This window comes from Parasteatoda tepidariorum, chromosome 5 (assembly GCF_043381705.1).
Source record: "Parasteatoda tepidariorum isolate YZ-2023 chromosome 5, CAS_Ptep_4.0, whole genome shotgun sequence".
NCBI lineage: Eukaryota > Metazoa > Arthropoda > Arachnida > Araneae > Theridiidae > Parasteatoda > Parasteatoda tepidariorum.
In genome coordinates this window covers 71,721,861-71,744,510 of record NC_092208.1, presented here as the reverse complement: position 1 = coordinate 71,744,510, position 22,650 = coordinate 71,721,861, and the positions used below count along the sequence as shown (strand labels likewise).

General features: G+C 25.5%; 1 protein-coding gene across 1 annotated transcript; it reads left to right on the top strand.

Moving 5' to 3' along the window:
• The first annotated feature begins 643 nt into the window (after positions 1-643).
• On the top strand, positions 644-22,091 carry LOC107449624 (putative sodium-coupled neutral amino acid transporter 10). Its single transcript, XM_071180587.1, is given in 15 exon segments — positions 644-1,098; positions 1,676-1,778; positions 4,686-4,803; positions 4,890-4,935; positions 5,011-5,104; positions 5,203-5,343; positions 8,594-8,715; positions 8,821-8,923; positions 10,245-10,427; positions 12,516-12,746; positions 14,639-14,807; positions 16,111-16,185; positions 17,353-17,399; positions 18,570-18,725; positions 18,728-22,091. Coding segments are annotated over 14 exon segments (2,454 nt in total). The 5' UTR covers positions 644-1,098; positions 1,676-1,679; the 3' UTR covers positions 19,598-22,091.
• The last annotated feature ends 559 nt before the right edge of the window (positions 22,092-22,650 follow it).

Sequence of the window (22,650 nt, the reverse complement as noted above, 5' to 3'; positions counted from 1 at the left end):
TTGTCTCATCACTGTATTCTTAACTGTTAAACGTGTATGTTTTTGTTTCTTGTTTTGTAAACAAAAAGTGTTGGAAATCGTCTGAAAACTAATAATTGTTATACTCTGCGTAATTTATTTTGTATAAATGATATTTTAATTTAATAAATTTGAGAATTCTTGACTGTAGTATATTAATTTTAGTGTTATTATGTTGCGTCAGTTAACTTATATTATTTACATTGTTTCACAATTTCAATGGCAAGCTTGAGAATTCTTGCCAATTTTCGATACCAATACCAATGTCTTATAAGTTTTAAAAACAATTCTTGAAATTCCGTTGGCTTAATAGTTAAAAGTGAAAGTCAATGTGTTTGTTTTACATTCAGGGTTAGAAAGTTTGTTTTCCTACGGTGGTAAAATAAAATAATAATTTTTTTCCCAATTTTTGTGTCTTTTTGAAATTTGTGGCCGGGGATATTAGCTTGTATTTTTGAATCTGTTTAAAAAATTATTTTCTTTTGCGATGTCTATAAGAATTAGTTGAAGAAAGTACGAGGGAAATTTGTTTTCGAAATACATATCTAAAATCACACAAAATTTTGATGCTAAAAACAAAATGTATAAATAATAACAGAAATATCCAGTTCGATTTTTGTTTTCTTTCGAATATGTTTCGACCTACATTTATTAGCTTAGATTAAAAAGTTAAGTTTGAAGATACCAACTAACAGTGTTACCATAAGAGTACAAAAACATCCCGAAAACAATTCGTGCGAAAAAAGAATAATTTTTTAAAGAACAGTAATAGTAAGATATTCTGAATAAACTATTTTTGGCTATTACTTTAAATTTCTTTATTTTTCAAGTAAAATTTTATCATCACTAATTAAATGTGTTTTTATTATCCTTTTTTGTTAGAACTTTTAAAAGCATAAGTGTTCTGTATTTGCTTTTGGGGAGATTTCCATATCGTGATCTGTGGCAGAATAATTGCCAAGTCTTGGAAACTTCCGGGCAATGGCCCGCGAGAAACTAAAGAAAACATCACAGAAAGGAACCAACTTGAAGGGTATAACTTGTAGCCACCCCCGGGCAAACATCTACATAAATACACAAGTGGGTGACCTTTGTGCTGAAATACAAACTAAGGCAAACAATGTTAAAGAGCAAAAAAATATTTTTGTGCTCTTTAACGTTGTTTGCCGTAGTTTGTAAACATCTACATGTTTTTTTTAAAAGCAAATTTGCAAGTTTGAAATCTATTTGGTACCTTGGCGATTGTTGTTGGTGCGACATATCACGATACGGACATATCCCCATGCTTTCAGTCAGATGCTAAAATAAGATTTATATATATAAAAAAAACTAAGTATAATGAGAAAATATGTAAGAAAATTATATGTGATATTATTATTGTAAGCCGATTTCAATTCTGGTAAATATAAAAGCAATAGAATAGACTAAGAAATGAAAGAGTTGTTTAATTTTTTTCTTTTACAATACATTTTTCTTTATCAAAACTGACATGCTTAAAAATAATCAAAATTATTGTATTTACATTAAAAAGTTCGGGACTAAGTTAATCATTTCTCTTTTATATTGTTAACAAAACTAGACCTTGTTTTCATAGAAAATATCTAATAATTGTTGGTTTTTTCATTATTTTTAGAATCACTTTTAATTTTCATTACAGAAAGATGTCTACTTGCACTTATAATTGCTTTATGAATGTTATCAACATTGGAAACAGTATTATTGGAGTCAGTATCTTGGCAATGCCATACTGTTTTCGAAAGGTATTATAAAAGCTATTTATAAACTCAAACTTACAAAAAGTTATTGAAATTTGTATTGTATTTATAGCAAATTTCACGTCTTTTAAGCAAAAAATGTTGGAAATAGTCTGACAACTGATAATTATTTTGCTCTAAGTAATTTATTTTCTATGAATGATATTTGTATCTTATAGATTTTAGAATTTTTGATTGTAATGTATTAATTTTAGTGTTTTTATGTAGTGTCAGTTAATTGATTTTAAATTGATCGTATCACAATTTTGATAACAAGCTTGAGAATTCTTGTCAGTTTTAGATACCAACCAATGTCTTATAACTTTTAATAACAATTCTTGAATACCTCCATCACTATAATATTTAAAAGTGAAAGTCAATGCATTTGTCTTACATTCATGCTTAGATAGATTGCTCGCCAACGGTGGTAAAATAAAATAATGCTATTACAATAATAATAAAAAATACTTGATTTTTTTATAGATTAGGTCCCGCAGTCTGAAGTAGCACACTACAAACAGTGAAACTACTCTATTAGTTAGGGTGACCTGGGGTAATTCCTGATCAAAAAATGCAAACATCTATTTTGTGAAAAAAATATTCAAGATAGAATTTTAATATTTACTGGAAGTTTGAGGGTTTAGGAGAGGAATCCTATGCTACCTTCTTTTGTTTGAAAATCCAATTAGAATTTAAAGGATTTTAAAATTTTAGTGATCAGGAATTACCCCTTCTCTTGATCATTTATGGAGTAATTCCTGATCACCAGTTTTTGTTGTAAAGGAGCTGTTTAAAAATTATTATGCAATGGTAATTAAAAAATACGACATCAAGATCAAACAAATAAACCAAAAATATATGTTTAAGCAGCTAAGAAAACGATTTATTTAAAAGCAGTAATAAAGATTTACACTTTAAATTTTCCAAAAATCTTTGCATCATGCGATACATTTTAGGCAAGCAGCCAANTTAGTTGAAAAAACAGGGCTCTAACACAACTAAAATCTTCATGGGTCTATCAATGGATGCAATGAAAGTGGCCTGGTGTTTGAGGCTGAGTGTTATTAAGAATTACATATTTAGAATTGTGTATAACTAATATTTAAACTTACCATTATGTTGAATAGATAATTTATCACTTTGATCACACTTTCATATGTGAATGCTCATTTGTGAAACATTGATGTTATAACAAAGGAAGGGAACTTAATGTACTATGTAATGTAATGTATAATGTGTTTAGTTTCTTAGTGGTAATAAAAGAGCATTAAACACTTAAAATTCAAATATTTGCTAATTTCCTAGCATTTCTTAAATTTAATCGGCAATGTCGAGAAAGGCATAATAAGTTTAAGGTTTAAAGAACAAATTCGATTTTTTTTTTTTGGAACGGCAAACTGGATCTATTTAGCATGAATAAATATTTCTTAAGAAGCCAATCTCAGCCAGTTTTTTTTATTTATTCAAAACCATTTGGAACATAGGTGTAAATTAAGTTCTCCAATTAGGTCCGTCTTCATAGAGTAGTGAAGTAGTTACTACATTTCCAAAGTGGTTTTTAGTCGCTACATTTAAAAAAAAGTAGTAGTTGTAGTTATCTACATTTGTAACATAGTAGTTGTAGTGAACTAAAAAAATAATATAGTTTTTCTGATAACAGGTTAGGACACTCTAATACCAGAATAAGCATATTTTGAGAATTATTTCAGTAAGACAGCAAAATATGAATAAAAATTTTGAAAAAAAAAGTAATTTATTATACAATTAGTGAACTGTAAAAATGAAAATGAGTTTTTCAAAAAGGATACAAAACAAAATTCCAGCTGTATTTTTTTCCCCTCCCATTTATGAAGCCAAATTTTTAAAGAGTATATCAATACCAGCAGCATCTTCAACTTTTAAATTTTTTTTTGTATCAATTATATCAATGCTTAAATAGCTACAGAAGTGTATATTGAAATAAAAACCCTCTTTACAAAAAAATAATAAAAAATTATGAACTAGCCATAAATATTTTTTTGAAGAATGTACTTTTAAATATACAGTTAAAATTTGAAGACAGTCGGTAAAGTTTTGTGTGCTTTATGAGCACTTGAAAATTGTAGCTTCAAGAAAAATGCTTTAGAAGTTTTTGTTGCTGCTTGCAATGGACTGTGAGGGGCTTTACAAGTATTCAAGTTTTGGGATTGGAAAAAGAATAAAAGAATTGCTGAAAACTTTAGGTATATCATTTTTGGGTTTCAAAGTAAAAGTACCTCTTAAAATATAATGAGAGAAAAAAAATTTCCAAAATTTTATTGAGACTATTAGTAATAAAAATTTCCCTTCTTAATTGATTTGGGTTTCATCACTAAGTTAAATGTATTTTTATTTACGAACAGAGATTCACATCCTGATTTGCAGAAACCATAACTAGAGAGCAAAGTTATAGAAGATTAAGTAAAAATTAAAAACTTGTAACAAATTATGACTATAGCATGACTTCAAGAATAAAAAAGGATAGGCTAACTTTGTTTAATAAATTCTTGATTATGTAATTGAATTCAGTAATCTGTGAGTCTAATATTTATTTGCTTTCTCCCTCCATTAACATTGTTTATTCCTCTTAACTAGTATCTTGGCAATTTTCATAAATATTTGAGGGATGCTGAATTGGTATTTTGCAGTATTTCTGATTGAATAAGAATATGCTCCCATCCAAACTTTTATATTCCTTGCCATGTTGTGCAATATGATTTTCGAGCTTCATAGCGAAGTATAAATATTTATTACACTTACCAATTATATAAACAATACAATGATTTCAATTTAATTTTGTTTATTTTACACATTTCTTCATTTATACTTTGTATTAAATAACTCTTTTATAATACCTATATTAGATGTTAATTTCTTTCTTTTCTCCTTAAATAGTGTGGAATTTTGCTGAGTATTTTTCTCATTTTCATCAGTGGAATTCTTACTCGTACAGCATGTTATTTGCTTTTAAAATCTGCAATAATGGCAAGAAGAAGGAATTTTGAATTTTTAGGTATCATATAGTTATGATTTTCTTTAAAATTATTATTTTATTTCATGAGAACTTCTATATATTTTTAACAAAGAAATCTATTTCAGCTTTTCATACGTTTGGTACAACAGGGAAGCTTGCAGTTGAAATTAGGTACGTATAATACTTTATTTATTATTTTCCTGTGTCTCAAAAAAATTTATCTTGATAATTTTTATTTTATTTCAGTGTAATTGGATTTCTAATAGGAGTTTGTATTGCCTTTTTTGTAGTTATTGGGGATCTTGGTCCACCTTTGGCAGCTGAATTTCTATATATTGAGGTATGGTTTATCTACGCTGTGTTGTTATGCTCAAAAATCAGTTATGTTTTCCTTTTGTTAGGATTGTTACTGATTTATCTTTGTTTTCTTTTCTTTAGAATGCCCCCAATTTAAGAAGTAATTTACTAGTATTTGTGGGTCTATGTGTCGCTTTACCTTTAGGAATGTTAAGAAAAATTGATAGTCTGACAAGTCTAAGTGCATTTTCAATTGCTTTTTATGCTTGTTTGATATTGAAAGTAAGTATAAGATGTGTTTTTTTTTTTTGCTTCGGTTTTATATTTCCAGGGCCAGAAAGTTTTTGACAATTGACGGTTTTATCTAGTTTTAACCGTCAAAAGCCCCTTTTTGGCAATTGATTTTCAAAAACCAAAAATTTTGGAGTTAGGATAATTATTAACCATACCATTATAAATATGAAGTATTTATAAGTAAACGTACATATTAAATTGGAAGTGATCAATCTATCATGCTCTTGAATTATTTCGGATTTAAATTCTCTTTTTTATTTGACCATTGATGCAAAAACCCGAATTTCAATTTAGAAAATAATAAATATAAATAAAAATATGTAAAATTAGAATTTATCCCATCCATTAATTTGATTATTGAAAATAAAAATACAAAAACAGTCACCTTTTTAGAAAAAAACACTTAGTCATCTTTTTTATCTTATGTAAAATAAGTTTTCATTTACTCATATTTTAACTCTTCCTTTCTCGGAATCATGCGATTACAAGGAAATAGTTTTGAAATGTTCTGTACTCCAAGTTTATTTTTCAGTTTTGCGTGAATAAGACCAAAATTCAAAATCATTCTTTTAATTGATGCTAAACTGCATGAATTAGAGTGTAGACCTGCTAAAACCATTATAAAATAACTTGTAATTAGAAAATTTATTCTAATAACTAGACCTGAAAATTTAAATTTTTAGTTTGTAGCCAGTGGCAGGTAGACTCTTACCCACTTTCCCCCCAAACCTAATTAGTCAGTGACTGATAACCATAGGTTCATTCAATAGCCACTTGTTCAAACTTTTTTTACTTGGATTAAGTATTTTTTAAAAAAATTCGTTTTAGAAATATCCTGCATCTTGTAAAAAATTAATTCAATTATTAAAATAATATAAATATGTGAAAGAATTTAGTTAAACATATTGACTCGAAAGAACTTTGTTTAAAAATATTTGGAAGAAATATCTGAATTGTCAAGGAGCTCTCCTTCCACATGAATCTTTCCATCACATATTGATGGATTCTGAAAAATCAAAATTTTAAAGGGAGACATTGGTCATTTTGACTAAAATTTTGTTTTCCGAAGTCTCTTTCTGGATTGATGTACTTTTATTATTAAAAAAATTCTAAAAAAAAAAGGGATTGATTGTCTGTTTAATTTAAGTCACCACTTTTGTTTTATATTTACTACGTGCCGAGTGGTTCAGGTCTACTGATAACTGTACTTAATATTAAGAGTAACTGTTAATTAAACCCTGGAATAAATTTATTGAAAAAATTAACTCATTTAAATTATAATAGTTTACTTGACAAGGAATATTTTATAGTTATGATTTATTGGAAATATTCATGTTTGTGTAAGCATGGCTGCATAAAATTCTCTGAGCCTAATATTTACTCAGAACAAAGTTTTTTTTTTTTAGATTGAAATTTCCTCCCAATTTTTTTTTTGTTTATTAATAATTTTTTCAAACTAATTTGTAAAGTAAAATTTATGTAATGTTAGTTAAAAATTTTGACAATAAAAACAAAGAAAAAAATTAATCAGATTTTATAAAATTCTTAAATAAATGAGCTTTGTGATAATTTATTAAATTAAATTACCCACTCATAAACTTAAAGAATTATAACTAATAAATACACAAATAAACATATAATGTTATTTTAATAAGGAAATATTTTGCACTGAGACACATTTTTTAACAATAAAAAATTTTGTAGTGATTTTTTTAGACCAAAAAAATTCTCCAGTGCAGCTTGAATGTCTCCCAAAACCTCCTCCGCACGATTGGACATGTTCTTCTTCTCTAATAACAACTAATATTGAGTATAAAAAGAACTTTATAAGTAGAGACCAGACAATTATTGGCGACTACTCTAGTTTTACTTATCTGAAAAATCTGCCAAAATTGTTTCATAAAAGAATTAAAATCAATATTTAGATTGCTAATACTTAATAACTCAAAGTTATTTTATTGGAAATCATACACAATACTTGCTTTATATACAATTATAATTATGATTTATATTATATACTATGTATAAAAATTATAGCCAAAATTTTTCAATTTTCAATTGGTTTTTTGAAAAACATGGCACTCTTAATACTTTTAGACCAATGTTATTTACTATTTTATAACTATTTATTTTATATTAAAGATGACTCAAATGACGAAATATAAACTTGTCCTAGGTTTTTGTCAGATTTTGACAGTTTTCAATAAGTTTTTGATGTGTCATGTCAAAAACCAGTTTTTGACTTCAAAAACCCAACCCTGTCTATTACATTTCAAATTTAGTCCTGAAATATATAATAAATTAGACTCGTAAATTGCTTTTTTTAAATAAAGGTAATGTGATGCAGTTTTTTTTAAATTCTTTAAATTAACTCATTAATTGTTGACGTTTGAGATAATACTGAGTTGCTTTCTTGCACAATACACTTTTTTTTTATCTCTTTAGGTTATTTATTTATCTATTTTTATTTAGAACACACGATTTTGCAAGAAAATTTTTGCTTAAAATTTTCCTAGAAGCTCGTGTGTTAAGGTTTCACAAGCATTATATGTAACTAACTTTTGAGTTTTAATCAACGTATAAACCAAAATTGAAAATTATTTATTTCTCAGAAGATCTGTCTTTATAAATATTTTTTTAAAACGTGAACACACTATATTTTGATTCAACACTGCATTTCAAAACTAATTTTACTATATTTGTTTAAAAAAATTTATTTGAAGTTTATCTATAATTTAATAGTATTAGAGAATAACAGCCTTTTTGTTTTTGAATGTTTCTTTCATTTTTATTTATGATTATTTCCCCCTGCTCACTGATGTTTTATTTTGTTATAAAATAGTTTTAAGAAAGAAAATACAATATTTTGATCAAAAAATTCTGTAAATGCTATGTTTATCAAATCCATTTTCAATTTTAAACGTTTTTGATTAAATTGATATTCATAGTTACTTTTGGTAACATTGTTTTACTACATTTGTTTCAGAAATTTTATTATATTATTGAAATTTTATTGTAGAAACTTATATTCAGAAATTTTATTATATTATTGAAATTTTATTATAGAAACTTATATTCAGAAATTTTATTATGGAAATTTTATTATTCTTATAATTTAGCATTCGTGAATTACATTCATAATGTTTTCATTAGTAGTTCTTTTATTGTAACTTCTTAAAGTCATAATAGTTTACTAAATTAGTTGTAAATATTTATTTCTGTCGAATATTTCTTTTAGATATTTTCAGAAGCAGTTCCTAATCTTTCGGCTAATGAGTGGTGGTATGAAGTAAACTGGTGGAAATCTGAAGGAATACTTCCCTGCTTACCCATATTTTCAATGGCCCTTTCTTGTCAAACGTAACTTTGCTCTTTCCTATTCATAAGCATTTTATTTGACACAATCAATATTATAATTGTTTTATCTATTGAAGATTAACCTATACTTGTGAATAAATTGTTTAGGCAATTGTTTGAGTTTTTTGACACATCAAACGACCCTTCCTTGAAAAGGATGCAATCTGTTGTGGCCGGTGCAGTGCATTTATGTTCGGCTGTCTATATTATGGTACATACTATGTTTTCTTCATTAAAAACTTTAATTTTTTTATCAAAGAATTTATTTAATGTAAATTATACCATATTTTGTTTTTATTGGTTTATATATATATAATGTGTCCGTTACAGGATAGTCTAAAGATTATGAGCAAATTTTATACTATTAATAACTCTTACATATTCAAACAATAAGAATTCTTATAAAATACAAGAGTAAAAATGATAAATATCAAAGGTGGAAATTTAGAAAATATAACTAAAAAACATCATTTGTTCAAACACATTTTCATTGAAACGCTTAAGACATCAGATTTTTTATCGAAAAAAGTTAATAAATGGATTTAAATGAAAAATTGTAATATCGAGAATGTGTGATGTCACAATTATTTTGAAATTTATTATTTTGTAACAAAATCATATAGCCAAAAATGCATACAACTCTTCACATGAATTACTAATCTAGAGGACCATTGATAACTCTTTTGTCCAACTGAAATTTCAGTGGTTTTGGATTAACAAACTACCATTAATTCCTATCCCTGGATATTACAATATTTAACTTTGAAGAAAGAAAGTCTAAGAAAAGTAAATAAGAATACAAAATGGTTTTTTCTCAATAAAAGTTATACAGTTCAATGTGTTTTAAAAATAGTGTCATAATATTGTTATCATGAATTATCAAAATAATACTTCGCTTCTGTAAAACAGAAAACATTGATTTATTTTTAAAATGATTTTACATTTTAGCCAATTTTTCTACTTTATATGATTTTTTCCCTTTGGTAAAAATGATAAATGAAAAATTTTCAATGGAAGTTCAGAAATTAGATATCAAATATTTAATTTATTATGAAGAAGAGTAAAACCTGTTAAGCAAGTATTTACTTTTTGAACTTTCTACACTTTTGTACTGAAATATTATAGAAATTTAGTTAATCTTTTTCTTTTATTATATTTCTAAAACAGTGTGGTGTAAATCACCAATTACTGCTTTGTAAAAAGCATTTTTAGGTTTTTATAGTTAATGATATTTGTTCGGAAGTACTGATATCAAGATTAATTTAACAAAATTTATGTTAAAAATCTGCAGCTTAAAGTCATGAAAATATTTGTCATTTTTAAATAAATAAATTTCATTACATTAGCTATTTAACATTGTGGCATTATAGCTTGCTGCAAAAATAGACCACTCTGATATTATTTTACATAAATTTCATAAACAAGTTTTATTGCAACAGCCATTGTTAGAATAATTTAGCATACATAAGACTTAATTATAAATTGTAAGATACAATGTGTGTTCATTTGTTAAATTATTTCTTGTGTTACAGGTCGGTACTTTGGGATACATAGCATTTCACGACAAGGCCATAACAGGAAATATTCTTGTTTTTCTATCTCCCTCTATGATAACAGAAGCTATCAAGCTTGGGTTTATATTGACAGTTGCCATTAGTTTTCCTTTATGCTTATTTCCATGTCGATCCAGTTTACATTCACTTATTTTTAAGCAGGTAAGTGTCTTGCATGCCAGCAATGGTTGTAAAATTTATATGAGTTATAGTTCTTTTTGATACACATTTCTAAAAAGCAATATTTTTTGAAGTTATTGTTCATCCATTTCAGGAAGATATTTTTTTTCTTCATATTTGTGGCTTAATTTTGTGCGAGAAAGGGTTTTAAAAAGATATATTATCATTTTCATTAAAGAACCAAGGAAAACCATTAAAAACTATGGTTATTAATCCCAGAGATATTTTTACTATGTCTTCAAAGTTTTGTACCTCTAAGGCTTCATTTTTTATTTTTTTGCTATTTATTTTATTCATAGTTATTGCCTCTCAAACTTTCCTTCTATGTGTTATAGAGAATTGAAATTTTATTTAGTTTAATTGCTATCATAAAAAGATTATAGTGAATACTTTTTTTTTAATTGAAAAACTAGACTTTCTAAAATCTGCGCAGCTTGGGTTTAGAATCTTTGTGGATTCATGATCATTTCTAAATTCTTTCTAAATTTATATCAAAATGAGTAGGAAATGCATGACCTGTAGTTAATTCATGTTATGGCAGATATCAATGGCAGAATTATGAATAATTTAAAACTTTTTATCAAATTGTATAAGTTATCAACAATTTAACTATATTTTTGTGCTGCATTTAAATATAAATCTTATTGTAGTTAATTTCAAATATTTGTATTTAATTTTCAGAAGTTTTTTTCTTTTTTAATAGTACATAAACAATTATAACTTCTTATTTTAAAATAAAACTAAATTTTTTAATCTAAAAAAATGTATTTTCACTCTACAACTTATAAATTTATTTTGTGGATTTTCCTTGAAAACATATACTTTTGCAGTGTTTTAAAATCAGTTGTAATTTCCAAAATTAAATTGTTTTTCTAGAAGTGAATGAATAAAATTTAAAGCAGAGCACAATAAAGATACGAAAAAAATATTTATGTAAAGATATAAAAAATTGTGGTTGATTAATGTTGAGATAAAATTTTCTTCATTTCATTAGAAGAAGAAAAAAATTAATAAATAAATTGACTTAATTCTACTTAATTATTTCTGCAGTCCTTACCACATGGTTACAGATACTTTTCTGAGAAATGATAAAACCATGAAAATAATAATAAATATTAAGTGGAAATTAATGAATCATCTTTGAATTAATGAATCATCTAATGAATCTCTGCTTTTTTTTCCAAGCAAATTTTAATAATAGAATCTTTCGAAGCAGATGTAAATAATTTCAGAGACACGCTTTTAAATTACGAGACATTTTTTGTCATTATCAAGATGAAAAACATGAAGTTATGGTCATTTTTATTAATCTAAAAGAAATTAATGTTACAAAATTTAGGTGAACAAATTAAATAAACAAAACAACTAACAAAATATGTAAAAATAAAATTAACTGCAATTGGAAATTGTTTGTTTACATTGTAAAGTTATTGTAGATTTTACAGTGTTGTTCCTGAAGTCAAGTTTCATTAAATATCCATAGTTTTTCAAATGTTCTAAAGAATACTAAGCCAATTATTTTTAAGAATTTTCTTTAGGAATTTTAGCAAAAAAAATCTTCCTTATAATAATACTTACTTCCATTAGTGTAAAATAATAATGATCATAATGTATGTTCTAGAGATAGGCAAAATGTAGCTAATGACAATCACAATTATGGTAATAATCATTATTACAACTAAGGTAAAACTTTTAAATAATTATGATTAAATATTATCAGTGACACTTTTTAGCAATTAACCTTTTTAATTTGTAACAATGTAAGTTATTTTGTTTATTTATAACAAAATTAAAGTTAAATTTTAATTCAATAAAGCATAATGAGAAAATAAATATTTTTTTGAAATATATAAAATGAATTTTTTATATATTACTATTAGCTCAAACAAAACTAATTAAATATAAGATTTTTTTTATCTTTAATTTCAGCAAAATTCAGATGTGTTATGATAAGTAAGATATTTTTACTGAAAATATCAAATATTTAACTGGTATTAATAAGTAATTTTAAATTTTTCAGCATAACTTATACACTGACAAATTTTTTATTAAAAATATTCTATGTTTCAGGGATTTGGCCATCATGACACTACCATTACTGCTATACCAGAAAATCGATTTCGAATCCTAACTGTCAGCTTGGTCATTGTTACTATAGGCATTGCTATAATGCTACCGAATATTGAATTTGTTTTGGGAATAATTGGTTCAACGATTGGAACTTTGATATGCCTCATATTTCCAGCTATCATGTTCATACAAGATACAAGTAAGAATACTACAGAAAAAAGAATGGCTCAAGTAAGTTATTCAACACTTTTTTTTTAGTCTTAGCACATTGTTAGGACGATTTTAGACAAAAATATCCATGAAGAATAAAATTGAAAGAATAAATTCTAAACTTAGCAATCTTGATAATAACACAAATCTTATACAAATGAAGGTATGATATATTTTGTGCTATGTTTGAAGAAAGCAAAACAAGAGAAAAAAGCACAAATGATGTTCTTACAATTGTTTTGGTTCTATTAACAAGAATCTTCTCAGGAGAATAAAATAAAAAACATTTTGCGTTAAGACACAGAGAAAGGTTCTTGTTTGTATTACCAAAACTGTATAGTATCCAATTTTGTGCCATTATTTGTACTTCATCATAACCTCAAAAAATAAGACTTAATCATAATGGAAGAATAAATCCTTATCTTAGTGATCTTAAAAAATAGCATAAATTTCATACAAATGAAGGTAGGGTATAATTTATGCTATATTTGAAAAAAAAAAAAAAACTAAATATTGAAAAAAATAATGAACTTGCAATAGTTTTGTTTCTGTTAACAAGAACCTTTCTCAGCATTGAGGAACAAAAATTGAAAAACATTTTGTTTTAATATTAAGTAAGGTTCTTATTGATATAACCGAAACTTAATTGTGTCCATTTTTGAACTACTATTTGTGCTTCATTATGAAAACCTTGAAAAATAAGACTTATCATAGTGGAAGAATAAATCCTTATCTTATCAATCTTTAAAAATAACAAACCTATACAAATGAGAGTAGTGTATATTTTAAGCTACATTTGAAAAAAGCAAAACAACATGGAAAAATGAACTTGCAATTGTTTTAGTTACATTAGCAAGAACCTTTCTCAATGTAGAAACACAAAATTGAAAAACATTTTGTGTTTTAATACTGAGGAAGGCTCTTGTTGATATAAACTAAACTCAGTGGCGTGACAGCCCATAGAGGGCCAAGGCCTACTGTGCCCATCTCAGTTTTCTTGACCTTGGGCTCTAGGGTGCAGGAGCAGATGTTCTGGTTAGGTGGTAAGCCGAACACTGAACCCCCAGTGTTTACTTCCCAAGCATGCTTGGTACTCATTTATTGACCCACTGAATGGATGAAAGATGAGATCGAGCCAGGACCTGTAGCATGAGAGCGCAATGCGCTACCACTTGTTGATATAAACGGAACTTTATTTTGTGCATTTTTGTACCATTAATTGTGTTTCATTCGTTATTTATTATGAAAACCTTGAAAAATAAAGCTAAATCATAGGGGCAGAATAAATTGTTATATTAGTATTCTTTAAAAATAACATAAATCCTATACAAATGAAGGTAGGGTATATTTTCTGCTATTTCAAAATAAAACACTAAATAAAGTGAAAAAAGCAAAAAAAATCGGACCTGAACCTACTATAAAATTAGTTCTATGAACAAAAACTTTCCTCAGAGTTGAAACTCAAAATCGACTGATATTTTCTGTTTTGACCGTGAAGACGGTTCTTGTTTATAGAGCCAAAACTTTAGTTTGTACATTTTTATGTCATTATTTATGTTTTATTCATGCTATTTTGCTTTATTCTTCCTATTCATATAATTAAGATATGAATAGTAACATGTCCAAGAACCACTTTCTAACCATTGCAAAATAATACGAACCATTATAAATCAACAAAATTGCCACTAGCACTTATACCTTTCAATGTTCTCAAGCATTGATTTAAAAAAGCTAAATTATGAATAAACTAAAGTGAATTGAAGTTTGATATTTAATAGAAGTTCTAGCTTATTAGTTTTGAAATGTTAGTCTATTAACTGCATAAAAAAGATATAATAATGTCTTTTTATTAAGATATTTTTCTCTTCTTGCAAGATATTGTTCTTATCCTAATTCTTTTTTTTACTTTATAGTTTTTAGTTGGAATAGGGCTTTTCATTTTGATTGCATGTACATATTCAACCCTCCAAGAAGAAGGAACTCATCCTGAGCCAGTAATAGATCCAGTGAAAAATATTATTAAAATTGCTGAACCAAAAATATTAGCTACATTTGCTCCTGTTGATATTATCAAAACACAAAGTAAGTTAAAAAATATAAAGCATTAAGTATATGTTTATTCTATTTCTTACATTCATTCTAATTTTTGTTACTGTATTAATTCAATTCTAAAACGCACCTCACATGTTTTTGTGAAAAAATAAAAATTAGTGTAAAAATGTTCATTAGTGTCCACTATTTACAAAATTAAATTTTTTTAAAAAAAATGAAAACTAATAAGAAATTAATAATTAATTTATTACATCAGTATTGAAAACTTTTAAATGCACATATGAACCTCTAATTGCTCTAAAAATTAGTATCATGTTTTGAAAATGATTCCAAAATCTCTATTTCCACCATCCAACAAATTTTTGTACCTTTGATTCTAATTTTCACCCGATTTTCGGTAGCATTTACATTAGAAAAAAAAATGCTTCTTACATTTAAATTAATTCGTTATTATTGTTTATCGTTTTTTTTAATAAAGTCGACAAAACAAACATATATTTTTAACATAAAACTATTACTTTGTATTCTAAATTATTCTTGTTTAATTAAACTTTTCTTGAGTTTAGTTTTGTAATAAGTTTGATATTTTGAATGAATTCCAACTTGGTTATTTTTTTAATCCTTCAAACGAGAAAATGCTTGGCATACATTTTGCTTTTAAATGCGTAGTTTACTTCTTTTAATAAAAAGTTTATGCTAGAAAACAAAAGTATTGCATTGAACATTCTAATGATCATGTAATCCTTTTATTTATACCCCTTTAAAATTCTTTCACGATCGTTAAACATTGCCCTTTTCAGTTACTTCGCGTATCTTTCTCTTATTTTTTGGAAAAAGTAAGGAAAGTAGTAATTGTTATAAAAGGAGTTTGTGCAGCTTTAGTTAAAAGCCTTATCTATCCAACTTTAGCGTGTTCTTTTAATAATTTTTTTTCAGCCTACGTTTTATAAATATCTCATCATCTTGTTTCCGTACATCTCTTCCTTCGTAAAATACTCACAATCTATATAATGTGCATTTGCAGTCTTCTATTTTACTATTCAATTATTTTATGTTGATATCTTATTTTCCCAAATTTTGTTTGTTATCCTTTTTGTTCATGATATATTTTCATTAATCACTGAAATTATTCAATTTTCATCCTTATGAAGCAACATTTCCATTCCTTAAAAATTTGATATATATTTGTAAACAAATATATCCTATTATTCTATCTAAAATACAACATTTAGCATTGATTCATATTTTTTAATAAATTTAAAATATTTAGCGAAAATTATTGTGCATCGATTCTTTAATAGATTGTAGTATTATGCTTAAATTTCTTCTTTAGGCTCATCTACTAAAGTGGTAAAATTTTTAGAAGAACATAAAGAAGAAAAACCTCCAGATCAAAATGCAGCAAATGGTAAATAATGTTTGCTTGATCAATTTCTCTAAATAATTTCAGTTTTTTTTTTAAATCTGTGCATCTTTACTCCATATTATATATAAAAAAAGAACTATTTTTTTTAAATCTTCTTCATTTTTTGAAATTTCTTTTTAAAAACCAATATGTTTTTTGAAAAAAAAATTTCTGGCATTATCTCTCCCTGTAGATAAAACAGCTAGCATGCAACTATTTTAATAAGTTTTTATATTTTTAGCTAAAACTGAAGAAAATTGGAAAAATAATCAATAAACCTTTTTATTGCATGATAAATGATTCATCATAGAGTCCAATAATAGAAATAAGAACTGAAAGTACAGAGCTAGATAATTGTCAGAAGAAATATTCTTGCTGCTTAAACAGTATTCGTATTGCTCAATGATGCAGTTAAAAACAAGGCGCAAAAATTATATTGTTTGACATGCCAAAATTTTTATTTCCCATGGTGTAAGTGTTTATTTTTTTAAATAAGTTTACTCCAATCGCTTAAAAAACTAGTAAACATAAAGTTGAAGTTTAATTCCAATAAGATGTTAGGGCATGTATATTAGGCATTAACAAGGAATGACAGGGCATGTAAAAAAATTTGAGATCTTTCACGCCCTGAGTGCAAGTTAAAAAAATGTTATTTCACAGATATATCTTGACTATATGAAGAACAGTGCAACGCTACTTAATTAATATTTTGATTTGTAAACAATAACACTTTAGCATTTGTCAACGGTCATAAAATAACAGTTGTTATTTTTGAAATAATATTAAATAGTATTATGAAAAACAAGTGCTTAATAATTTTTAATCACTTTCAAGTCTTATTGCAATTAATAAAATTATACTATTTCAGAAAAAAAAGTTTTTAAATTAATCTTATTATATTTTTTAAATACTAATTAAGTCATGTTTTGTAAAAAATAAGATAAAGGATTTTTTCTTACTTGATCAGCAACAATTAGAGCCACCCGTTCTTATTTTTAATTGCTTTTAAAACTTATTGCAATGAATAAAGTTATACCATTTTGATAAAAAAAGTTTTTAAAATAGTCTTACACTTATTTAATATTAATTTAGTTGCATTCTGTATAAAGTAAGATAAAAATTTATAATGTAACATATCTAACAATTAATATGTCTAAAAAATTTTTCTAGATCAGAAACGATTAGAGCCACCTGTTCCTCAAGAGCCTGAAGCAAAGGTATTTTTGACTTTTATGATTTAGTATATTAGTTACAGCAGATTATGAAACGGTATTTAACAGATTTTATTTTACACTTTTTGTTATTTTATTTGTTCCAGAAAATAAGGATAGCTTTAATTTCCTTTTAAAACTGACTATGATATTTAAAATAGAACTTACAAGATTCTTTAACATTTTTGTGCTGATTATAAAAAAATAATGATATATTTTTAAATGTGCCAAGCATGAGATCCTTTCAACTTTCTAAAATTTTGAAGAAAATGTTAAATGTTTATTTTTTCACAATATTTTTACTATATTTAGTTATTTTATTTTATTCACTTTTATCAATATATTTGCATACAGTATACTCTCGATATCTTGAGAACCTTGTTATGTCAAAAAAATATCTTTCCCCTTGGCATTACATATCCACCTAATGTTAATTTGAATTACTATGTCAAAGGGTTTCTTCTCAAAACCTTGCTATGTCAAATTTTTTTTTCGAAATAGAAAAAATATTTTTTCGGAAAAATCACATTGCTAATTTATTGTAAACCAAATTTTTTCTACCTAATGCATAATTGTTTTTGTCTTACTTTTAAAAATAAAATTATTATTCTTGTATTTAGACTTGTAGTCAACTATCATTTCATACAAATTTAATAGTAGTTATTCTTATGTTTTGTGTCTCTACTTTTTAGAGTAATATTTTCGAATATATTTTTCTACTTTTTAGAACATATTTAGTTCTGAACTTGTTATCTCAAACTCACTATCTCAAAATTTTTTACCGTCCCTTCAATACTGTATATGTATATAAATATACATAGGAGAGTATACTGTATATGTATATAAACATACAGACTTTTTCTTCTTTTCTCTCTGTCATGCTTAATACATAGAATTTTTTCATATTTAATTTTGCTTCTATTTATTTTTTTGTAATATATTTGTTTAATTAATTAATTTTGTTTTATTTTTCTTTTTTTAAGGAAATTCACAATATTTTTAAAATGAATATTTTATGTTATGCATAGTTTTTATTTTTCAATAAATTTATTTGGAAATTTTTTTCATGATGAAATACTCTTAGCATTTCATTATAGCTTTATTTAATTCGTTTTCGTTTTTTTTTTTTTTTTTTTTTTTTTTTTTTTTTTTTTTTTTTTTTTTTTGCAACTCTAGGTTGAACTAAATGCTGAACTAGATCCTCAAGCTCTTCAGAAGGAAGACAAAGAAATCCAAAAAGAAACTGTGCAGGCTTCCAACTCCATCGATGTTTCGAAGAAGGAGAGAAACATTGAAAAACAAGAAAGCATACTTCGAAAACTGGAGCAGCNTAGGTTGAACTAAATGCTGAACTAGATCCTCAGGCCCTTCAGAAGGAAGACAAAGAAATCCAAAAAGAAACTGTGCAGGCTTCCAACTCCATCGATGTTTCGAAGAAGGAGAGAAACATTGAAAAACAAGAAAGCATACTGCGAAAACTGGAGCAGCAACACAAGGAGCAGAAATTAATTCTGGAGCAACAGAAAAAAGTTTTAGAAGAACTCAAGTTGCACAGGGAAAGCCACGATGAAATAAGAAAAAATGCAGTCGAACAGCAACTTCCTGTTGTTCCTGACGCTGAAAAAGAGGTACCTGCACCGATTCCTAAAAAAACAGAATCTTTAGAAAATGTAGTAAAAAGTGTACCAGAAGTGGTATCAGTACCACCAATAAAAAACCTAATACCTCCAAATGAGCCTCCAAAAAAAGAAAACGTACTTCAACCTGGAGAATATGTTCCTATAAAGAATACATCCAAAGAAGACCCACTTAAAACTTTTGTGTTGAACGCTCAAAACGATGCATCAAAAATATTGAGAGAAAATAAACAAATTGATGATGCTCTTCAAAGGAAATCCAACGAGGAGTTGATTCTTAACATATCAGCTCCCAGAGTCAAAAAGAACTTAGAAGATATTAATTTGAAATTTGTTTCTAGTCCCCCTGTTAGTGTTCCCGTAGTTGCTATTAAGACTACTCCAAAAACAGTTGCTGTGAAGTCTCCCAAAACAGATTTAGATTCTGGGAATGAATTAAAATTTGATCCTGGTCACATTATAAAACGAGAAACTTTAGGAAAGGAAGAAGAAACGACTTATTCTAATATTATTGATAAAGATAGTGACAAAGGTTCAAATAATAAAAATAAACAGGAATCATTATGAAGCAAGTCATAACTTTTAAGATTTAAAAGTAAATTATTTTTAAGATATAATTTTGTGAGAAAGTAATAACAATAATCAGGAAACACTCTGAAATATTCCTTTTTTTTAGGATTTAAAAACCAACTGTTTCTAAAATATATTTTTGTGAGAAAGTAATAACAATAATCAGGAATCACTATGAAGCATTCCATATTTCTTAGGATTTCAAAACCTATTGTTTCTGAGATGTATTTTTGTGAGAAAGCAATAATAGTAATTGGAAATCATTTTTAAACCAGAGTTTGCACATTTTGTAGAATTGGCATTTGTCGGAAGAGAACTATTTCTTCCAGAATTCTGTAAGAAACTGGAAAAAAAATAAATAAGAGAAGTGAAACAAAATGGACAAAATTAAATTTGACTAATGCAATTGTTTTACAATAACTCAAAATGATAAATGAATAGTTAAAGTTTTAATGAAATGAAATTTAATATAGTACAAAAAAGTTTTATATTAATTGTTTACTAAAATAACTATTTTCATATTATTTATATCAAAATTATAAAATCTGGATAGCTTATAAGTTTTTGTTTTCAGTTTTGCTTTATGTCATTCTAATTTTCCTAAATAAATATGACACCTTATATCTAGAGATAAACATGTATAGTTATATTTAGATGAATTACTATATATACTCATATTGTTCTTAGTTTATGGAATATTCTGTTTAAGATACAATTGTCTAAAAAATAAGGAATATTATTTGGTAAAGTAACAAAAAATTAATTCAATAATTTTAAAGACTAATATTCCTTTTAATATTTTTTTATTTTATTAGTTTTTGCGATTTTTTTAGCAAAAAAATAATAATTTTTCACTCTAATTTTATAATACTATAAATAAATCTTTAGCAAAATGCCATAAAGCTATCAAAATGTTGAGAGAAAAAAAAACTTAACTTTAAAATTTTTATTTGAAATATACAGGTTTTATTTTTAAAGTGAAACTTGTATGTTTGGATGCTATTTTCAGCTCAATTATTAAAAAAGTTTTAAAGTCAACCTAATCTAATAATTTTTTTTAAAATTAATCATTGATTTGTAAATGAAAATTTAGTAATTTGTGAATGAAAGTTTATAGTTAAAAATTCTTAATGTTTATTTTATAAATTATAATTAATTTAGAATTTTATGAATAGGTATGTAAAAATACAATTAGTATTAAAAATATTTATTGGCAAATACATTTAGCATATTATCGAAGAAATGTTTTCAGTATTTATACTTACCAGCATTTTTTTTATGAAAATTATTATGCTGTTTGTATTTGTGAATATGATTGATCTAAAGTTCACCATAATATACAATTTAATTAGGATATTATAAGATTTCTTTTATAATAACAAAATTAATAACAGTAAATATAATAATAAAACTTATACTATACTTCTTTATGTAAAATATTGAAAAAAAAAGTATAATTGCTTTGATTTCTTAAGAAATTCATTATTTTTCTTTTCAATTTATATATTTTTTTTATTTCCACTCTATTTAGAATTGATTTATTAAATGACTGGGAAATAATACTGTTGTTTAAGCTAGATACCAAACATAAAATATTTTAAGATTTTAATTTAATGCTTGATATTTCTTTATTAAAAAGAGTTTCTTCCATTTTTTTCCCTTAGTTTTATTTTTTTCCACTGGAAGAAACACTTTTCTTCGAAACTTTTTTTTTTCCAGAGGTTTTTTCCTCTGTGGAAGAAATTTAAACTGCTTTAAACATTCCATACTTTATAGAATTTCCTGGCTAAACTGATTTTAGATAGCAAAGATAATAGAATATCTTTGTAAAAAATAAATAAGATTTGAAAAAAGAAAGTTAGTTTTTATGTTTTTTTTTATACAGACATTATTAAAAGTTAGTAGAATTGAAATGATTTTCGATGAATTATCTGGATTAACAACATATTGCCTTATTTTATTAAGATTATTTTGTTATTTTTACACCATTATCATTTTTACTTGTATGCCACGTCACCCTTTTGCCATACACCATTATAACACTTAGATTCATCAATGTAATAACTGTTCCAGGTTCAATACAGGCTTAATATTGTTTTGTTGTTGCTATTTTTCTTAAACAGATACTTTTAAAATTTAGTACAATGGATTTTGTTCAAGAAGAATTTTTCTGAAGTTGACAACATATAGCTTTATTTTAATAAAATTATTTCGTTATTTTTAAGCCATTTGTTACTTTTATGCCATACTACTTTTTTTGTTACTAATATAACAGAAGGGTTTAGAATCTGTAATGAATGTTTCAGATTTAGAACAGGCCTAATATTGCATTCTTTTACTTAATATGTCTGTTTAGAAGTACATAAATTTGTTTATTCCTGTTTTTTTCAGACTTAGAATTTTATTTTTTACTCTCTATTGGCTTTGAGTATTATAACAGTATTTATTGCTAAATATATCTGTGATATTAAAATAGCCTTTTCAAAACTTTCTCCCATTTATTAATATTTTTACATCTATATTTTTATGGTTTTATTAAATTTGTTTTTTCTGTTGAGAATGGTAGATTTTCTAGTTACTGTTTTAAAAATTTCTTTACCATTGTATTGACTATAGATATTATTCTTAATGTGATACAAGAAAAAAAAAATTTGAACATTACCTAACATTTTTCAAATGTTTAAAAATAAAAATAAATTATTTTCACTCGAAGATTGGAGGTATTTTTTTTTTGTTGAAGTAGTAAAAAAAAAAAGCATAATTTTATATTTAAAGTTGAAGTTCGTAAAATTAATTTTAATCTTTACCCTTTTTTGTTACTTTTCAAAAGAAGCTGACAAAACAGACTTCATTACTAATGAAGAAATTGTAACTTTTTAAATTTTTTTTTTTATTTCCTAATTAATTTATCAGATAATTGTCTACTTCTGTTGTATTAAAAAATAGCAGTTAATAATTATATAATATTTTATTCGTGTTACTAATCTTATTAGTTGGTTTTTATTTATAACAGCATGCCTTGTGTGTTCTATTTTATTTTCTTCAAAATT